Genomic DNA, 21,773 nt, shown 5'->3' with positions numbered 1-21,773 from the left:
TGTTCATTTCTGATCTTTGATCATTTTTTAGGTTTATAAACTTATCATGGAATACTATGTTAACGCTACATGTATGGGCCATTTTGTTACTTGGTAGCTATTAGCTTGGTAGCTTGTGTTGTGGATCTACAACTATTTTGGACTGTCCATACTGTAATGTTAATGTAACGTTAGTCTCAAGCTTCACTAACGTTACTGTTTTAGGTAGAGTTATACTTAGCTACCTTTCAAACGAAGACATGATATTTCACATAACATCTTGCTTGATAGGCCTTTTCTTTTGTTTGTGAGGAGTAATAGCCGAGAGTAGGCAGGGGACACTTTGTTTGGTTTAGCGTCACTTTGGTCAGACTGCTCCCTTTAATGGATCAGTTGTCCACCCGCGTATACTTTATGATTAAGGGGAGGTTTGAATTTGAACCACATTCCCCTAATTCCCTAACCAAGACACCCAACGCTGGGTGTCTTGGTTAGGGAATTAGGGGAATGTGGTTCAGTGTTTTACTGTTAGGATAGATTTGTTTGTTTCAACAGATCTTTACATATTTTCCTCACTAAAAAAATACTCACGCGATGCAAAACATATTTAGATATGCTTTTATGCTATAGCTTATTCCATGTTTACATCTTTGGTTAAATGACATCAAATGCAAAACTTTAATTTACTTAGTGGAATGTCCGTAGAGTTGGTAAACTATCCAAGCCTAAAACAGGTTATTACTAGGCCTAAACAACTCTATTCAACTTCCTACAAGAAACTCACTTGTTGAAAGATGAGCTACTTAAAGTACGCAGGAGATGGCAAGAGCAAGTAATAGCATCCCGTTTCTCCTCTCATTCTCGTGGTGTTATGGTTTTAAATTCACAAATTAGTTCCGTTTCAAGTGGATAATATTATAACTGATTAATATTAATATTATAACTGGTGGATACATCTTGATACATGGAACTCTTTCAAATGAGCGCATTAATCTGGTTAATGTTTATGGTCCTAATGCTGATAATCCAAAATTATTTGAGAATGTATTTATATTGATATGACTTTACCAGGAAGGGAGGCTAATGGCAGGGGATTTTAATTGCACTCTTGATCCTCATCTAGATCGCTCCTCTGGTTTAGACACTTCCCAGAAAGTGTCTAAAGAAATTACAGCATTTCATTAAGGACTTAAATCTATGTGATCCTTGGAGGACTCAGAACCCGAGTAAAAGGGAGTATTCACGTTCCTCGACGACATTTAAATCATATTCTCATATAGACTACTTTTTAGTTTTTTGCTTATTGCTTCCCAATGTAGCAGGGCGTGGAAATGATAGTATTGTTCTGAGTGACCATTCCCCTGTGTCATTATTCTATAGGGATACAAAACTAGTAAAAGGATACTCTAGATGGCGTTTGCATCCCAGATGGTTACAGGACCCAGACTTCTTACATTTATTTTACATTGAACACTGACCAAATATCAGCGAGTACCAGAAGGGAGCCTTTCAAAGCATATATTTGGGAGCAAATGATACGTTTTACCAGTTTCAAATCAAATCAATAAAATCTGAAAATGAGAGAGCTGGACAGCAAAATCAGAGGATTGGAGAGGGAAGCATTTTGGATAACTCAGTAGAAGTAAACCAATAATTATTTGCTTGTAAAGCTCAGTATGAAGAACTTTCCACCTCAATGGCTGCAAACAGCTTAATGAGGCTGAAACAGTCCTTCTATAACCAAGGTGAAAAACCTGGTAAATTGCCTGCTTGGCGCATTAAGAAGTTAAATTCAGACAATTTATGAATTGCATTAATAGCTAAGGACAATTATAAATGGATCCTGTAGCAATAAACCAAACATTTTCTTTATACTACAACTCTGAATCTCCTGAGAACTTAACTAATCATTTTTGGATGGTCTTGATTTTCCCTCTATTTCAGAAGATGCAGAATTTGATCTGGAAAAGGAATGGGATGGTGTTGAAATTTCTGATGCCATTTTCAATATGAAGGGAGGTGAAGAGGCAGGTCCAGATGGGCTCCCAATAGATGTTTAAGGAACAACTTCTAGGGCCACTTTTGGAAATGTATGCTGAATCTTTTCATCAAGGTTGTTTCCCCTCCTCTGTAAGGAGTGCTTTAATCACTCTTATTCTGAAGCCTGATAAATTCCCAACAAAATGGGAAAGTTACAGACCGATATCTCTTTTGAACTCGGACAAAAAACATGTTGGTAAAGCCTTAGCCAGGAGATTGGATAGAGTGCTCCCATATTTAATACACGAAGACCAAAAATACTTCATGAAAAACCAAGATTTTCATAATGTGAGGAGAGTACTAAACATAGTGCACATGTGTGAAGGGTCCCCTGATACTCCCATACTCTCACTTGATGCAGAGAAGGCATTCGATACAGTTGAGTGGTCTTTTTTGAAGTGCTTAAGAGATTTGGGTTTGGGAACTACTTCTGTAAATAGATTAAGATATTATATACCGACCCCACTGCAGAAGTTGCCACTAACAACTTGATTTCACAAGCTATTAATTTTTTGGGGGGCACAAGACAAGGATGTCCGGCCAGCCCAGGACTCTTGCTTTTAGCTATAGAACCCTTTGTCATTGCAGTAAAGGCCCACCTGTCAAATAGTGGAATTAAAACATACGATTTTGAACATTGAGTGGCCCTGTATGCCAATGATACCTTCTTATTCCTAAGATATCTAAATAATTCTCTTCCCTCTCCAATTTAATGAACAACTTGTCAGTTTTCTATAGTTTTAAAATTAATAAAACCAATTATTCCATCCTTTTCCTGAACAAGCAAGCAAGACAAGACACAGACAGAATCCAGTTGTACAGCATCCATTTGTGAATGCAGAACAAGGTTTCACATATATTGGTATTCAAATCACCAGAAATTTGATTCTTGAGTTGAACAAATTATGAACCCATAGTAACAATTAACAGAATCCATCAACAGATGGACATCATTGCCTATATCTATTATTGGTAGAATAAATATCATTAAGATTAATATTCTGCCCAGATTTCTTAATCTATTGCAATCAATTCCTCTGGCTCCAACACCTTTATTTTTCCCAACGATCCTCTCAAATTGTATCTGGAGCAACAGAAAACCAATGCTTAGAATTTCTCTTCCTTATTTGCCCTACGACGGGGGGGCAAACCTACAGTGGTATCACTGGGCTGCAATATTTGGTTCTCCAAGAAACCATACTTACCCTAGCTGCTGACTGAAATGTCCACAAAAGGCTTAACTTTAGATGGATATTTGTACTCTGCTCCCTTTAAAACACTAAAAGAAGAATACTACTAATCCCTTTGTTAAAAACACCCAAATTATATTTCATGAAATATCTGGGCAAATCCCCTGTACTATCCAGTTTTGCACCAAATTGGGGCAATGACAATTTCACACCTGGTAAAAATGACATGGGGGTTAAAGAATGGGCTAGAAAAGGTATTGTTAGCGTAATGGACTAACTGGGCTCATGTTGTTTGAATGAACTAAAGGGAAAATGTAACTTAACACAAAAGCATTTTTTCAAATACTTACAATTGAGAATCTTTCTTTTTTCCAGTCTAAAACAATCTGCCCTACAACGTCTTTTGACCACTTTAGAAACGCTCTCTGTTAATGTGTTATTTATTTATCCTTTATTTAACTAGGCAAGTCAGTTAAGAACAAATTCTGCCAGATGTGATACAGCGTGGATTCGAACCAGGGACTGTAATGATGCCTAAAGCTCTGAGATGCAGTGCCTTGGGCCACTCGGGAGTACACTCAAATATGGGAGGTCCAATTACGTCACTATGGGAAAATAGTAGCTACTCTTAAAGACAACTCTGATAGTAAGATACTTCAGTGGATATAAGATATGCAGGAAAATATTTCAGCAGAGGACTGGGGTATGATATGCACTAGAGGTCAGATACAGACGATAAATGCCCGCCTGAGATCGTTGCAATACAATTGGATAACGAGAACACATATCACCCCTATTAAGCTTTAAGCCAGACTTGTGTGTTAAATGTAACACACATCTAGGCACCTTGTATTATTGCTTATGGGAGTGTGCTGAGATCAAGTTTAGGAGCTCAGTACTGCGCTATATCTCAGAGATTACCCCTACCCCAATGCCACTAATCGCTAGACTTTGCATCCTAAATATTTACCTACAGAATATCTCTTTACATAGGAGAGAAAATAAAATGGTTGACCTGTCTATTATAAGCTAGATGTTTAATTGCTCTCCACTGGAAGTATGTCAGTTCCCCCTCACTTGGTCATTGGTTAAAATAATGAACATCAAGACTAGCTCTTGAAAAATGTATTTATATAGTGAAAAAGAAAGCCCCAGACTGTCATGATATTTGGGATCCATCTGTTTAATTTTGGCAAACGGGTGATATTGTAGAAGCATTGGAAGTGGAAACAAGAACATTCTCTCTGTAATTGTTGAATGCCTTATTTGGAACTAATACATGTGTAAAAAAAATCTAAAAGGATACTTGAGATATATTTTAAATGTTTAATAAATGTGACAAATATGATTTTTCTTCTCACAGAATCTAGTATACTCTATATTTTACAACACACTATAAGGAGTATAATATCACCACGGGTAAACATGTAAAGGTATAAAAAGGGCCTTGAACAAATTGCCACTTTGCCACAATTTTTTTCCAAATATCGTTTGTGATACAAAGCATGTCAAATATCCTTCCTCCCAATTAAGATTCTGTAAGAATTGCCAGAACAATTAGATATGTTCAGGCTATCCTGGCGTGGAATCTCCCACCTGCCTATTAAAAGCCAACCGGCAGCAGTAGGAACGGGGACGAGGGGGGGGTCTGCTTGTGGGAACATTGACACCTAAGTAGATGAAAGGCTCCATGTGAAGAGAACATGATTTATTCAGCTTCCCCTCTTTCTCCTTAGAAGCCCCTGGCCTGCCCTTCACAGCGCAACAGCCACAACATGCTGTCTTAATGTTACTACAGGTCAAACAATAAAATTCCATCTAACATTGTGTCTGTTGTCTTGTAATGCCTACCATCAATGACATACAAATACTTTAGAGACAACAGTGATGCATTGAGAGGGTGGGTGTGGGGTCAGTAAAAGGATTGGGCTACTAATGTTTCAATTCCCAAGTCACATCAGTGCCCTCATCGATCCAAGGCAATAAGCAGGCAGACATACTGACAAAAGGGGAAGGAGACAGAGGCTGACTATATAATTAAGAATAGAGGAGGAAAGGAAGAGAGGATTCTCCTAGAACAGAGGGAACAGAGACACAGCAGTCACCAGTGATATTAGAGAAGGAATGCCGGCAGTAATCCCCCGCTCCCCTGTGGTATTTTAACAGTTCCTCCCCTTCCCCTGTTGCCATCAGTCAGTCTGAACACAGCAGCTAATGGCCTTGCCTGGGCCACCTGGGGAAGCTGTCCCACCTCATCGGACCCAAGGTCACATGCTGGCTGGAGACACCTCTGTGTGTGTGTGTGTGTGCGAGAGAGAGAGATCGAGTGAGTCAATAGGGATCTTGAACAGGAACATCTGCACCAAATTCACATAGAAATGTGAGTTAAAGATCTGTTGTTCTCATTAAAAGCAAGTCTAAAAAGTAGTAGATAATGTTCTATGTGCGCTATTTTTATGCTTCCCATTCTTAAAAGAAAACTCCACCCAAAACCACTCATAACTATAATTTACAGTGCTACATAACACTAATATGTGAGAACAATATTTTGTTAAAAAAATCATTTTATCATTATAATAAGGTTGGCAACAATATATGAAAATCATTGTGGTAATCTGTTGCAGCTCAAGTTGACTCCAAAACCATCAATGCACTGCTCGTTATCTAGGTAGCAAATGTAGCTACACACAATAATACCAAAGTCAATATCAGCATGTGAAGTAGCTAGTTGGTGCAATTTGTTTAAGCAATTTTACAGCTATCAATTTAGGAATACAAACACACCATTTTCAACCTGCAGCTCGATGTGCATCACAGAGTTGAGTCTGACATTTGCAACAGCACCATGCAATGCACTCTGGACTGAAGAGGCAGACAAATAGGATAAATGTGTTAGACCCTCTGTTAAATGACATTCCTTGAGGTATAAATATTGCAAAAATATGATCAATGGCTCATTCGAGAGAAGACATGATATTGGCCAGTATTGAAATCTGACACGTATGATGGACATTTCCGCGATCTAAAAGTCGTATTCCTATTCACTTCTAGTGTAGTGAGAGTGGCTTTATCTCAATGCTACGTCATACCAGACACATTTCTGCCTGCTCCAACTGCAATAGCTCATCTCAGATACACGTGAAAGCATGAATTGAGCCAGGGAATTAATAGAACATCGCTCAGAGATGCACAAAAACAAAATAAAATGGGTGAATATTTACTTTAAGTTTCATTTTTTGCATGTTACTAATGGTTTTTTACATCAGCTTCAAACAGCTGAAAATACAATATTTTTGGTTATGGAAAATATATTTCACAGCGATTTAGATGGTACAACGATTCTTTACACAAACTCATTCCATGAAGGGCAGAGTGTCTGCAGATTTTTGTTTTTTCCTTTGAATTAAGACCTAGACAATCAGGTGAGGGGAGTATCTTACTAATTATTGACCTTAATTCATCAATCAAGTACAAATGTGGAGTGTAAACCCGCAGAAATTCAGCCCTCTGTGGAATGAGTTTGACACGTGCACTACACTATACTTGCATGTTTTATCACAAACTGCCATTTTTGCAACCAGGAAATGGAAGAGCGATTCTGCATAGGGCATCCTTAATCATTACTAAATACATTGACTATTAACCAGACAGACAACAGAAACGGGTCTCTAGCTCATGAAAAACCAGGAAAAAATATGTCCCACCATTTATCATGTAAGAGGTGAGTTCAATGATCACAGAACTACCTACCATACGGTCCATATTGGGGCATCATTGATTCTCAAATATTATTGGAAAGTCATCTTTAGGGCAGGCTGCACAACAACAAAATAATATCACCCAAAATAAAGAACTGAAAACAACCAAAAGTGCATATCAATAATTCCAGGAGAGGAGAAACTGAACAAACTTCACACATACCCTAAATCAAATCAGCTTATGTCCCCTTGCTTGACAGCAACCGTTTCAACACTGGTGACAGGTGCTGCCTATTGCAGACCAATTGGACCAATTTGCCACACGTTTATTTCATCTTCTGTCATGGGGGACCATTGTTTGATATTTGTCAGTCTAGTAAATGGAGACAGGTGTCCACAAATAAACTTTATAGATCATCTTTGTAAGTTATATCAAGCACTGTATTACCCACAATTGACTATAACCAGCAAAAGGCTACCAAGTCAAATTCTCTGACTTGGATGATAAAAGCTCAACAGATTGTCCCCAAATCAAACAGATGGAGGATAATAACAGCTCATATTGATTTGTTCTGGCCCGTTCCTCAAATCCTACATATATCAGAGAATACCTAGTTCCTACTTCTAGGACATAAGACACCACTGATGACTGACAATGTTATATTCTGGAATTTATGCAAGGAGCAGCAATGGGTCTCCACTCTCCAAAACGAGTCATAGTTTGGAGCACTTAAAAATACAAAAATGATGATAACTTCAATTAAATAACAAAATGTAAGGATTGGCTGTTTGGTCAGACATCTTCAGGTAAGATAAAGGACTAAGGGTCGGCTCTAGGCCGGCTGGTTGCCTACGGGGTCTCAACTGACGGTTGAGAGATCGAATGGTAGAATGCACAAGGTGCAAGTTCAAAATTTGGTTGTGGATCAGCAACTTTCCTCGTTATATCAGTCACTAACAGTCACTCAATTAGCCATTTCAGATAATGTTTTGATTGGTAAGTTAGTTTAGCTACCTAAACTAGTAGTAATCATGAACGAATACCAACTGGCACATGCTTGACCTCCAGGGGGCTCCCATTTACCTTGTTACTCACTCAGAAATATTTAATACAGCAAAATGTGTGGAATTGCAGGAAATTTGCGGTAAAACTGCAATTTTTTCTAAGTCTGCCCCATAGCAAAATGTGTAGAACACAGGAGGTTGGTGGCACCTTAATTGAGAACAGGCTTGTGGTAATGGCTGGAGCGGAATTCCATGTTTTTGATTCCATTTGCACCGTTCTGGCTGTTATTATAAGCTGTTCTCTCCTCAGCAGCTTCCTATGGTGTAGAACTGAAAAATCTTGCTTTAAAACTGCAAAATGTTTACTCCACCCCATGGCAAAATGTGTAGAATTGCAGGATATTAACTTTCAAACTTTTATGTTTTGCCTGCAAGGTGGGGAGGCCCAACCAAATATCGTTTAAGGGCCCCAAAATGTACTGATGAGAGCAACATATGTGCTACCGTGCGGCTCTTCAAATTGCCCCACCACTTATTAAGAGCATCTACCTCAACGTTGCTCCTCGGTGGTTTCCTATGGCAATGTTTCCATGGCAGCCGCGAATCACACCATCGGGCAGCGGCACCATACCAGCACTAAACTTCTCAACAAAAGTTCCCCTACCTTGCACAGTCGTTAATGGCAATCAAAAAACAAGTCAACCTTTCGTATAGAAACAATTACAGTCCAAATCTCAAATGAACTACTACAACAAATGTTTTGTAGACTGTGTAAGACGAGACCCAAGTCGGCTTGCTGCCGCGCTCTCACTGAATGCACTCAGAACTTCTCAAAATCTTTTACATTGGCTAATGTTACCGAGCGTTCACAATGTATAGCATACCTGTCAAGATGTACAGAAGAACAATAAATACAGCATGCTGTCCTTTGTAAAGCGGGTAATTCCTTAGGCAAGGCAGGAACATTTTGAAAGTAGAGCCGTCTTCCATCGAACACGTTTGTCTGTCCGCCGGACTACGAAACCTCCTCAGCAACAACTCCAAACTGCGATTGGACTGTACCACTAGAGCACCCAATAGGGGGGCTCACCTGATTCCAGCGATACAGTCAAATGAGAAGCAATCCTCCAGCACGCCATCCCTGAAAAAATTGTGTCATATATAGATTACGTCATCCATATTGTAAATAAAGATTTATACATTTATGCTACAGTTGAAGTACACATTTACTGAGTAGGCCTATGAAATAAGATGTGTTTCTGAACGGGGGTCATTTCCCCGTGGTAATTGGTAAGTAAAAACACATTACCTATCATTAATTAACTGAAGAATTAATAAAGATTTTCTGAATGAGATCAATATAAGAGACATGAGTAACAATATGGCCTGAATTTTGATCAACCGCTGATTAGACATATTTTGCGGTTTGCAACAAATCTTTAGTTAAAGGGATATTACACAAATATGTATTCTAAGCAAGTGGAGGTTGTAACCAGACACATTGTTATATACAGCATGGAGAACGCAGCACATTGAGCATGGCACATGTGCCAGTGTGGTCCACATCCATTGCTGTAAGCCTATCTCTGCTCCCCATGTCCGAATTCCTTCCTGTTCCCATGCATGTTTGGCCCAGTCACCTCTCTCTGAAGGCAAGTTAACTCAGGACCAGCATCAGCCTTAATCCCCTGTTCCCCACTGGTAATCCCCCCACTATAACCTCACTCCAAAAACCCAATCTGTGCATCCGTCCCCCTGCCGTTCTTCAACAACTAGGACACACAACCCCAAGTCTAATTGGGGCGTTCAGAAATTAGCTAGCTAATCCTTGCAAACAGCAATTGTGGGGGGCACCCCTCCTTTTGGCTGGAACCTAACCAGGTCAGTGCTTTAATTTGAGTCTCATATTCTGTCTTCTCAAGAGCCACCAGGGACACAATTACTCTCCTGACACCCTATTCATCCATGTGTGTGTGTGTGTGTGTGTGTGTGTGTGTGTGTGTGTGTTGGGATGTGTTCTGAATTTCTTTCCATCTGATTTATGAGATGGGGAAGAATCTATCTTAAAGTGCCCTAGACATTGTGAAGGATGCTAAGAATACTTTTCCGACTACAACAAAAGAAGACTGTTTTTTTAAAAGCACAATGTCCTGGTATTGGATTCTAAGAGATACATTGCCAGATTAGTAATGAAATTCCATTAATAATGGGGTTATAAAGTGCTCAGACACTGATATCCTACTGTTTGAAAAAAGAGAGAATGTTTATAGGCTACTAGGCTAGATACCAGTCAGCCAGAGCCATTATTACTTGCACAGATGCAGGCTTACAGTTGGTACAGTCTTATTGTTAGGGAGTCTGTCAGAGTTTTGATGGTGAGAAAAAGTGGAACCGATACATGCTTCATTTGTTTCATTTTATGATCTATGGTTACACCACACTCATGGCCTCATCAAAATACAATGACTTCAAAGTTTGACCAAACTCTCCCACAACCCCTCTTCACGGGGTAGCGAGTGGCTGTCATTACAGAAACATTGTGCCTGCCTGTCAGTAGCCCCAGCAGCAGAGCCCAGAGAGCTTTCACCTCGATGTGCCTGAGAGCAGAGGCACTCATTCAGCTCAAGACCTTCTCATCTGCCATGGATTAGATCAACTGAGACCTGAAACTCGACACCGTGTTCTATTTCAATCTATTTCCCCCTCTAGCTGTCTCAAACTTCAATGTTTTTTTTTTTTAAACTTTCACATCCCTCAGGTGTCTTCACTTTTTCCATCACAACCTTTCCCACTGATGCAATACCTTAATTCATGCAATGAGGACATATATTAGGATTTCATAAAGCAGTCAAGTGAATATGAAATAAAACATATTTCATTATTGTGTTCACAGTGCAGTGTGTTTATTGCTTCACCAACAGAAAATATAAAAATAAGCTGGTCTTGCAAGTGACTCTTAATCTCAAATCTACCATATTAACTCAATTTTTAAGTCTATGGAACTTGTTTGTGTGTGACTTAAAATCAATAATGTGTCTTATCTGCTTGCATGTTCCCCTCTATATCATTATAGAGACATACATCTGTTGCTATGCAAATAATCTAGAAACAGACTGCAGAATCCTCTTCTCCCGATCACCCCATTTCACAAGTTCTACCCTTAAGAACAACAAACACACCCACCAGACTTTACACCAGACATAGGTCATACAAACACGCAAGCACACACACACAAACAAATGGAAACAGCACCGGCAGTTAATGTCCTCTCCTGTTAATCTTAGATTAATACTTTGCACTCTGATCCATGTTAGTCTGATGAATGCTGTGCATGTTCTTGTCATCACCTTACCCACATGGTTTGCTAATGAAAGAACACATCTGCATATCTTTAGCAGGAACATGGATGGTTTGTTTTGAGAGAGGCAGCATTATTAAAAGGTAGAGAAGTAAAACAATTGCACTACCATTGTCAGACACCAGAGCACATTTGTTACACAAATTCTCTGGTGGGACCATAATACACCTGTTATAAAGCATAACTGATGAAATGAAGCAATAAATTGAAGCCGACGGCGATAGAGGAAAAGGAACTGTGTAACAGCATAACTTTCACTTTGAACAGGAACTATGACGACATTTTTGATGGTGGATTTGTGGTCTCTTTAAAACTGTTGTCCTGTGGCTGGGATAACAAACATCCCGTCGTGCAATCCGTGTTCACATTGTTGCCTTTCACAGAGCACTTTGTCTCTCTGAGGAATGTTGAGTAAGCCTCAAGGGCTCTTCAGTGAGTGCCAGGGGGATTGGAGGGGCTGGTGGAAGTGAAGCTCAGTGTAATAAGTGCAAGTCCCCCTTTATCCTTTTATTCTGTGGGTCTCCTCCCCCCATACATCTATCCATCTTTCCAGCCCTCTTAAACACGTGTCTGTCTTGGCCATGGGCAGGTCTGAGACTGTTTAGCATAATAAGTCATTTAGAAAACAGAGGGAACAAACTGAACACTATCAAGTGTCCAGTTTCCCAGGCCAGGGGATGGATGGACGAATGTTCATCTGCAGCTCCTTAGGTGCCCCTTGATAACGCTCTCTGTATCCCTACAAGGTTTTCATTGGACAACATGTTTTCCCATGGACAGTTATACTCTATTCAGGCTGAGTTACTTTTAGAGTTCTAGACCATTTCACTCAGCTTTTCACATGAAGGCTAAATCCTTAAAGAATCACAGTGAAAAAAATACCATGGATTTTGTGCCTTAAAGTGATTGAACCTGGGGTATACTAAGGGCCTGACATTTTAAACCTCAGCACTCTAATATCAAGACCATCAAGTTGTACGCGTCAATGAAGGGGAAAGATAGACACCATTTGAAAGAGAGAACTTCTGAGAGATCTGTAAAGTGAGTGCATTATAATAATACCACTATAAAGTGTTGCATTCATTCACTAGAACCTAGTCTGAATTTCCACTCACATTGAGTATCTTTATTCCTCCCAAGCTTGCACCTCATCATGCATGAGTAGATTGAGTTGAGAGCTGCACAGCATAGACATATGAACCTACAGCGACATCTGCTGGCCATAAATCAATCAAAAAGGCGGTGACACTGGGAACACAGCATGCTGCTACTCATTTGGGACCCCGGTTCAGACTTGAGATAAGAATACTTAACATGGACTTAAGGAAACATTTGACTCTAGTTCATATTAAGTCAACTTAAGACAGAAAGTGCATAAGAAATGTAAGTGTTTCTGCCCAGACCAAATGCTCTGCTATTGGCATGTTACATACTAGTAACAATAGAATCAGAAAGCAACCTTTTTTTACTTGCATTTAAAAGTGACAACTGATAGATACAAACAAGATCAGACAGCAAAAAAAAAAAAAAAAAAGTCACCTTTTGGCTACCTTTAGAGTCACAACAATACTTGTATTTTCAGCACTTAACTCCTAAAAGTATTTAATACATTATCTAAAAACACAGCAGTGAAAGCTGTAATCTCAAATTGCACTTCTCTGCTTAAATGCACACAAACACAACAGCAGTATATTCACATTAGCAACAAAATAACAATATTTAATTTGTAGAGCTTATATCCCACACTCACTGCAAAGTATTGGACACACAAATTGGTTCCCATGATGAGTCAAAACGTATCAATAACTGATCAGCGGTCATAACAAGAAAATCCCCTCCACTCTAAATTCCATTCATCAAGAGGCGTATCAGCACTAGGCTGCCATACAGGCAGCATCAATGTACAGTCCATGTGGCCTAGTAGTCACATCATACAAACAGAATCAGGTGGACAAGACTGTAAATGGTTCAAAGCTGTGGGAATGGATGTAATAAAGTAGAGTTAGTCCTCTCGCAGATATGCCTCAGGGATGTCTTCTTCCTCCATGGAGGCAGGTAGCTTGATCCTTTGACTGTCCTCTGCTTTGGACTCCTTTAGTTTCTTCTCTGCCTCCATAAAGAGCTGTCTGATCTGATTGACATGAGACTGCGCCACCTGGAGGCTGGTCTGTGCTGTCACAGACGCCTGGTCAGCACCTGAAAAAAAAAAAAAACAGTCTACAACCAAGGACCAAAACAGACACAGGTGGACACTCATTGTCTAGGTTCTCTATTCCCACCCCCAATGAAATGATGAACTTTCATCTTAATTATTATTATTTATTTATTAAATCACAAAATAATGTGTGCCATTTGAAATAATTAAACTCAGCAAAAAAAATAAAAAACATCCCTTTTTCAGGACCCGGTCTTTCAAAGATAATTTGTAAAAATCCAAATAACTTCACAGATCTTCATTGTAAAGGGTTTAAACACTGTTTCCCATGCTTGTTCAATAAATCATAAACAATTAATGAACATGCACCTGTAGAACGGTCGTTAAGACTAACAGCTTACAGACGGTAGGCAATTAAGGTCACAGTTATGAAAACTTAGGACAAGAGGCCTTTCTACCGACTCTGAAGAACACCAAAAGAAAGATGCCCAGGGTCCCTGCTCATCTGCATGAACGTGCCTCAGGCATGCTGCAAGGAGGCATGAGGACTGCAGATGTGGCCAGGGCAATACATTGCAATGTCCGTACTGTGAGATGCCTAAGACAGCACTACAGGGAGACAGGACGGACAGCTAATCGGCCTCGCAGTGACAGACCACGTGTAACAACACCTGCACAGGATTGGTACATCTGAACATCACACCTGCGGGACAGGTACAGAATGGCAACAACAACTGCCCAAGTTACACCAGAAACGCACAATCCCAACATCAGTGCTCATACTGTCCGCAATAGGCTGAGAGAGGCTGGACTGAGGGCTTGTAGGCCTGTTGTAAGGCAGGTCCTCACCAGACATCACCGGCAACAATGTCGCCTATGGGCACAAACCCACCGTCGCTGGACCAGACAGGACTTGCAAAATGTTCTCTTCACAGATGAGTCGCCGTTTTGTCTCACCATGGGTGATGGTCGGACTCGCGTTTATTGTTGAAAGAATGAGCGTTACACCGAGGCCTGTACTCTGGAGCGGGATCGATTTAGAGGTGGAGGGTCCGTCACAGTCTGGGGCGGTGTGTCACAGCATCGGACTGAGCTTGTTGTCATTGCAGGTAATCACCGCTGTGCGTTACAGGGAAGACATCCTCCTCCCTCAAGTGGTACCCTTCCTGCAGGCTCATCCTGACATGACCCTCCAGCATGACAATTCCACCAGCCATACTGCTCGTTCTGTGTGTGATTTCCTGCAAGACAGGAATGTCAGTGTTCTGCCATGGCCAGCGAAGAGCCCGGATCTCAATCCCATTGAGCACGTCTGGGACCTGTTGGATCGGAGGGTGAGGGCTAGGGCCATTCCCCCCAGAAATGTCCAGGAACTTGCAGGTGCCTTGTTGGAAGAGTGGGGTAACATCTCACAGCAAGAACTGGCAAATCTGGTGCAGTCCATGAGGAGATGATGCTGCATTAAGTACTGCAGTGCTGGTGGCCACACCAGATACTGACTGTTACTTTTGACCCCCCCTTTGTTCAGGGAAAAATTATTCTATTTCCGTTAGTCACATGTCTGTGGAACTTGTTCAGTTTATGTCTCAGTTGTTGAATTGTATGTTCATACAAATATTTACACGTTAAGTTTGCTGAAAATAACGCAGCTGACAGTGAGAGGTCATTTCTTTTTTTGCTGAGTTTTAGACTACATTTCATTTGATAAAATGATACAATGATACAATTGACTAAGAAATTATGCTTTAATGATAAATTGTAATTAAAATTACATTAATTGGAAACTAAATTAATGAGGCTGCACAAACATGAGTTTTCCATTCATACAACATGTAGGGTAAATTATCACAGTAGATTACCCATGGTAAAATAGTAAATACTTTATTTCAGTTGTACGGAATGATTGTCAAATAGATCAAGTCGCCCTTAGTCTGTTTAAAAAGTAGGATTCATTTGTTCTGATTATTATACCCACAAGAGCGCAAAATCTTGAAAAATGTTGGCAGCAATCAGAACTAAAAGAACCTGGAAATCCACTTTAGGGAGTGGTAAATCAGTGGCCAAAGGTTGCAATTGATATCAGCTGTGCGGGTAATTTTAGAACGTATTGATGGTTTAACCAGAGATTACCTTGTTAGTACACTGGCAAATGTTCCTTGCAATAGACCCAGAAGCACTGGTAGGTTGCAAAGGTCCCAGATCTGTTTGTGCCATCATATCATGTTTGGCATGACAAGGAGTGGAATGATAGCACAAACAGGCTGGTATGCAGGCTAACTGGTAGGGGTATAGGCGGTTCAACCTGAAGTGAACATAAAAATCCTAACAAATCTACTTTCTACCATCCAATGTGGGAGTAGGTGCATAGTATACAATACCCGCGTTGTATGCTGTTTCAGCTGCCAGTTTAGAGAGGTTGATGGCCATCATCCAGTTAGACTCAAACCTCTTACAGTCCTCCCTCAAATCACTCACCTAGACAAAGACAGCAAGAGATGGGACAAGGACAGGACTTGAGTTACTCATCCGGTAAAAACATACATACAAAACTATCTTGTTTTACATTTCTGTGACGTTAAATTAACAAATACAGCGGGTGAATGTTGACAGGGAATAGTCTAAGCTAACAAGGCAGCCTGAGTAGTGCATGACCTTTGACCTCTTAAACCACTGATGACACCTACCTCCTGGCGCTGGCGAACAATCACTTGCCAAACAGAGTCCTCCTCCGAAGGGGTCAGCTTGCTGCCTGAGGCAACATAGTGCTTGTGTAGGGTCACCAGTGTATGTATAGTCTAGAGAGAAAATGCAGACATTAGCTAGCTGGCTAAGACAGACGCACAAACTTACAAACCAAAACGTGCAAGTACATACTGTGTGTACACAAGTGGAGTGTCCTAAATTGAACGGTGCTATGATGTCATAGCCCTACTGTAGCTGCACGAGCAGTGTATGTTTGTGTCAAACCTAAGATAAAGCCACATTACTGGAGAGTGCAGACTTCCACTGTCACAGACAAATATATTTCAGAGTTTATGAATGGACAGTAGAATGAATCCACAGTAAAAGCTGAGTAGAGGAGAGTGGGGTCTGTTGAGCCAACCCTTGCTTCTAGGAAACAATACACAAAATCAATCATGTGACCACATTTAGGAAGAGTTATTTAATTTATGAAGGAAGAAACCACATGGAACAAACTGGTAAGCCAGTTTAATATACAGTATGTGGACACCCCTTCAAATGAGGTGTATATATTTATTTTTTAAAATATATTTAAACAAATTAGGCACACAGCCATGCAACCCCCCATAGACAAACATTGGCAGTACAATGGCCTTACTGAAGAGCTCCAGTGACTTACAACATCACAGAATGCCACCTTTCCAACAAGTCAGTCCATCAAATCCCTGCCCTGCTAGAGCTGCCCCAGTCAACTGTAAGTGCTGTAATTGTGAAGTGGAAATGTCTAGGAGCAACAACTCAGCCGCAAAGTGTACATTCTTTGTGTTGTGTATGGTCCGCCATCTTATGTTCCGTGATTCTAGAAGCATAAGCACTAGTTTAGAACACCTACATATACTGAAACTGGACAATATTAGAAGTTCAGATTCATAAGCTACAGGCAGAGTGGGACTGGCGAGTGCTATTTTTTTAAATAAATAGGTCTTCGGGTGCAACAATCACTACAGAGTTCCAAACTGCCTCTGGAAGCACTGTCAGCAGGTTTCCATAGCCAAGCAGCAACACACAAACCTAAGATCACCATGCTCAGTGCCAAGCGCCGACTGGAATGGTGTAAAGCTCGCCGCCATTGGGCTCCGGGGCAGTGGAAACACATTCCTTTGGCGTAATGAATCACGCTTCACCCACTGGCAGTCCGACGGACGAATCTGTTTTTGGCGGATGCCAGGAGAATGCTACCTACCCCAATGCATAGTGACAACTGTAAAGTTTGGTGGAGGAGGAATAATGGTCTGGGCTGTTTCATTGGGTCAGGCTAGGCCCCTTAGTTCAAGTGAAGGGAAATCTTAATGCTACAGCATACAATTCCATTCTAGGCAATTCTGTGCTTTAACTTTGTGGCAAAAGTTTGGGGAAGGCTCTTTCCTATTTCAGCATGACAATGCCCCTGTGCACAAAGCAAGGTCCATACATAAATGGTTTGTCGAGATCGGTGTGGAAGAACTTGCCTGGGCTGCACAGAGCCCTGACCTCAACCCCATCGAACAGCTTTGGGATGAATTGGAACGCAGACTGTGAGCCAGGCCTAATCACCAAACATCACCGACCTCACTAATGTGCGTGGCTGAATGGAAGCAAGCCCCCGCAGCAATGTTCTAACATCTAGTGGAAAGCCCTCCCAAAAGAGTGGAAGCTGTTATAGCAGCATGGGGGGGAACCAACTCCATTAATAATGCCCATGATTTTGAAATGAAATGTCCGACGAGCAGGTGTCTGCATACTTTTTGTCATGTAGCGCATGTCAAAAAAATTAAAAAGGATTTTCACAAAGTCAAACAAATGTACTGTGTTGTAGATACAAGCAATCAAGAAACTATACCAAAGTAGATAGTTTTCTACATCAGTTGGGGTCTTTATAAGCCACAATATGAGGTCCTGAACCTATCATGAAAGTGCATCCTGGTAGCTGTATGGGCTAATAGTAAAAATGCTTGCCTGGGGGTAAGTTGAGCCAAAGGCCACCATACAAATTATGATTATATTTGGTCTGTTTTACACATAATATGTATAGTATTTTTTCAATGAACTCAAGATTTGCATTGTTAGAGCCAACATCCCACCCCATGTATACTGAAGTAAATCAAGACCCCCTCGAGGTTATTGAGAGAGCAGCCAAGGAAGTGCGAGAAGTCAATTTGAGCAGCAGCAAGATCCTATTTACTGAATAACACTGAAGAGAAATTGACAAAAATAAAACCTGTACTTTGCAAAAGAGAGGTTATGACAGAGTAGCAGAAGTGCACAAGGTCTTATCCGATGCCATGGAGTCTGAGCTTGCTAATCCTATCAAGAATTTCACGTGGGCTTAGAAACCTCAAATGTAGAGAAATTTCCTATGAATTGGCACATCCCTGTCCCAGACAACTGGTCAAGAAATGTAAGGGTAAATGATATTGAACAGAGAGATCTATATCTGAATGTAGGCATACATTTAAGATATTGTATATCACACCGACATTGCATTAATTAAACTGACCTACCAGCACCATCACCCACTTATCCCAAGGCGGCTCAATTTACCCTGTCCCTATGCTTAACTTACCCATTAAGGGTAGGTTGTGCCAAGAGACCACTTTTTTTTGGACAAGCTATGTTTTCAGAAACATGTGTTTCTAAAGGGATACACAACATCCTGAAATATATGTCGATAGCTTTGTTAGAACTAATTCTATATTTCCCTGACGTAGTGATGCTGAATGTAATTGGCTAAACATACCCCACTCTCCCCTAATACAGTGAAGTATGCTGAACACTGGCCTAGGATAATCACTTTTGTGACATATGAAGGATGTTAGGTGACAAACAATGGACAATATGAAAGAACTTTACAAAAATGGTAAATGTCAATGTGATAGTTAAGACAAAAACATATTTTGAAAACATTGTGGCAGTTGTTACCCATGACAAAAAAAAAAAATCCCAATACTGTACATTATGATATTTACACGATATGAGCCCAAATGTAAAGCAAGTGCCGTGCTAAGGACTTTCTAATCTGTTTTGTGAAACCCGCGAAATTGGTGAGTTAATATTTGTGATGTGTATTCCTCAACCTGTCAGATTAAGATCAATGTAACATTGTATGGCCAAGAAGTGCAGGAATATCCTGAGGGTGTTTCACAGTCATCGGATGCCTTTTGACTGAAATATAAGGTACATTTTTTTTTCTTCGCTTCTGTCATTCCGATGTTTTCAGAGATGGGTTGTCAGGAATTGGTCCAAATTCACCTTTAGCCACCCACATTTCTATGACAAGTGGTAACTGCTAGCTGTGTGGGAGTGCCTGACACCGTTGGCTGAGGCAACGTTGCGTGGCATTGGCTGTATTGTGATGTTTTATTCTTTAAAGTAAAAACTACCAGAATTCAGTAGCTACAGCCCTACAGTCGATAAAAACATAGCTGAATACCAGTGAATTGAAAATGTGTTCCATCTACATTATCTTACTGTGAAGCTGGATAGGAGGCAGCTCACTGTCTCGTCTGTGCATAGGCAAATTATTTGCTTCAGTTAAACCTCCCATGGCCAAGAGTAACTAGTCAACACCAAAAATAACATTACAATGTAACCTAACAGGTAGGCCTACCTTAGAAGTAAGCTTTTACACTAGTAGCCTTCTGCGTTGAAGTTCAGACTTAGTGAGAAGTGTGCGTCTGTTAGGCTGTGTGTCAGATGGTGTTTGTGTAGGTGCTGTGTGTATTAACTAATTTCCATAAATGTGTACAAAAAGTTGTATTCTAATTTCATAAATTGTTACAAACTCAGGTTTGCATAAAGCAGTCATATTTGTTAATATCACCACCCTACTTTAAATTATTGAGCTTAAATGACAGTAAATACATATTCCATACAGACTAATTTGTATATTACATGTCTATCTTGAATAAAATACAATTTTAATAAATTATACTTTCATTTGAATCATCCCTGCTCTACATCAGCCCTGAAAATGTCATTACAATATGACCATGCTATATTGAAATACTAAACTAAATGTGTTGAATTTAAGAATCCAAACAGGTGATTTGGAGCCACAATTGACTAAGGATTAACATTGACCTGGCCGTGACTTTACTGAACTTTTCCGATAACTTGAAAATAAGATCTCAGCTATGGTAAGTCCTATCCTAATGAATCAACGTGTTTTATGTTCCTGCAAAGCTTCTATATAGCATGGGATACAAAGTATAACATCAAAACCCAAGTTTAATTGTCTCCTAACACACGGTAATGTGAAAAAGCGGTTACCTTAACGTACTGTGTGAATGAGTCTACGAGTGCCAGGGTGGTCTGAGAGAGGAAGGTGTTGGTGCTATCTGTGACCAAAGAGGATGCCCTGCGGACCAAGGCTTCATGAGATAGGTTGTCTTGTTTCTAGAAGAGGGCATAGAGATGGATGGTTAGCTTAGCTAGTCTTATTTTTGGTTTAGTTTTCGACTGAATTGAAACATGAAACTGATGAAGGAATCTACAACTGGCTTACAAGTATGCATGACTAGCTAACTGTATATCGTTTAAATGTGTAAAACAACCTGTGAGAAGGGCACTGCACATAGGCCACCAATAGCAGACAGCGATATCCAGTTCTTCCGGATCACCGTGGGGATTTTCATGGCTTGTCGGCGCACCAACGCCCCACTGAGTCTCCCCAGGTTTGAGGCATAGCTATAGGACAGAGAGGGAAAAAAATGTAAATCACGAAGTGAATTGCCATTTCAAGATACCACAACCTACGTGTAATGAAGTAGCCACGACAAGACTAACGTTAGTTAGCTAGCTAAGAACAGTAACATTAGCTAAACAATCATATCTAGCTAATGTTAGCTAGCTCGCATAGCTAGTTTTGTTTCGACATATCCAAACGCTAATTAACGTTAACCCTTTGGAAATACATCGGCCTTACATAGCCTAGCTGTTAATATTAGGTCAAACTTGACACACTTATAATTTAGTACGTGAATTAGCTGATAACTTACCTCAAGCCAATACAAAAAAAAACTCTCCTGAACGCCGACATATTAGTCTGACGTAAGAGGAAGTTATTCTTCGTCTATGGTATTTTGACGATTGCACAATTGAATGTGCATTTGCCACCTACTGTGCGGGAAGGAAACAGGATTCCCCGAAATACCAACCAAAACTATAAAAACAACCGACCAAAAAATAAACTTAACTAAATAAGAAAATATTTATACAATTTTTTAAAATCTGATCCCTACACAACCTCAAGGAAACCAGGAAGGGCGGGTCTTCCGGGGCCATTATCCCTTGCAAGTCTTCAGGTGTAAAATCCCCAAAACTGTTCTGCTGAAGACACAATAATGTCCAGTTTCTTAGATTTCTTTGAGACTTGTGCCGTACAGTTCATAACTGTGGCAATGAACGCCACAAAATCCACCTTTTTAACACAGAGGGTATCTTTTGACTGGCAGCAAACATTTACTACAGACTCTGGTGCGTCCACTACCAAATCTTCACTAGTTATCACAATTATTTTAAATCAACTCCGCATAGGAGATTCAATTGACGGCTCTAACTTTTGCCACCTCAATCTCCTTCACTCTTACAGGGCACTCCAGGAAACTTAGGAATTTGTATAAGATGGA

At 40.3% G+C, this 21,773-nt stretch overlaps 2 protein-coding genes across 3 annotated transcripts in view; both read right to left on the bottom strand.

The window, feature by feature from the left end:
• LOC139418391 (nectin cell adhesion molecule 3b) overlaps nucleotides 1-8,914 on the bottom strand; it is a 70,729-nt gene extending 61,815 nt beyond the window's left edge. The window contains exon 1 of one of the 2 annotated variants that reach the window (XM_071167792.1): nucleotides 8,797-8,914. In XM_071167792.1, the coding sequence (XP_071023893.1) occupies nucleotides 8,797-8,902 (106 nt within the window). In that variant the 5' untranslated portion in view covers nucleotides 8,903-8,914. The remainder of the gene's footprint in view (nucleotides 1-8,796) is intronic. The other variant, XM_071167791.1, reaches the window with a different exon arrangement.
• Nucleotides 8,915-12,370: 3,456 nt separating this feature from the next.
• LOC139418390 (diablo, IAP-binding mitochondrial protein b) lies at nucleotides 12,371-21,215 on the bottom strand. The gene is made up of 6 exons (XM_071167790.1): nucleotides 21,144-21,215; nucleotides 20,700-20,832; nucleotides 20,416-20,541; nucleotides 16,110-16,220; nucleotides 15,804-15,900; nucleotides 12,371-13,466 (listed from the first exon to the last, which is right to left on the bottom strand). Exons 1-6 carry the CDS (start codon nucleotides 21,182-21,184, stop codon nucleotides 13,273-13,275), a joined length of 702 nt encoding a protein of 233 aa, XP_071023891.1. The 5' UTR covers nucleotides 21,185-21,215; the 3' UTR covers nucleotides 12,371-13,272.
• Nucleotides 21,216-21,773: the final 558 nt, after the last annotated feature.

This window comes from Oncorhynchus clarkii, chromosome 10 (assembly GCF_045791955.1).
Source record: "Oncorhynchus clarkii lewisi isolate Uvic-CL-2024 chromosome 10, UVic_Ocla_1.0, whole genome shotgun sequence".
In the NCBI taxonomy this organism is placed as follows: Eukaryota; Metazoa; Chordata; class Actinopteri; order Salmoniformes; family Salmonidae; genus Oncorhynchus; species Oncorhynchus clarkii.
The sequence above is the reverse complement of the archived record's forward strand: the minus strand, read 5'-3'. Positions and strand labels throughout refer to the sequence as shown.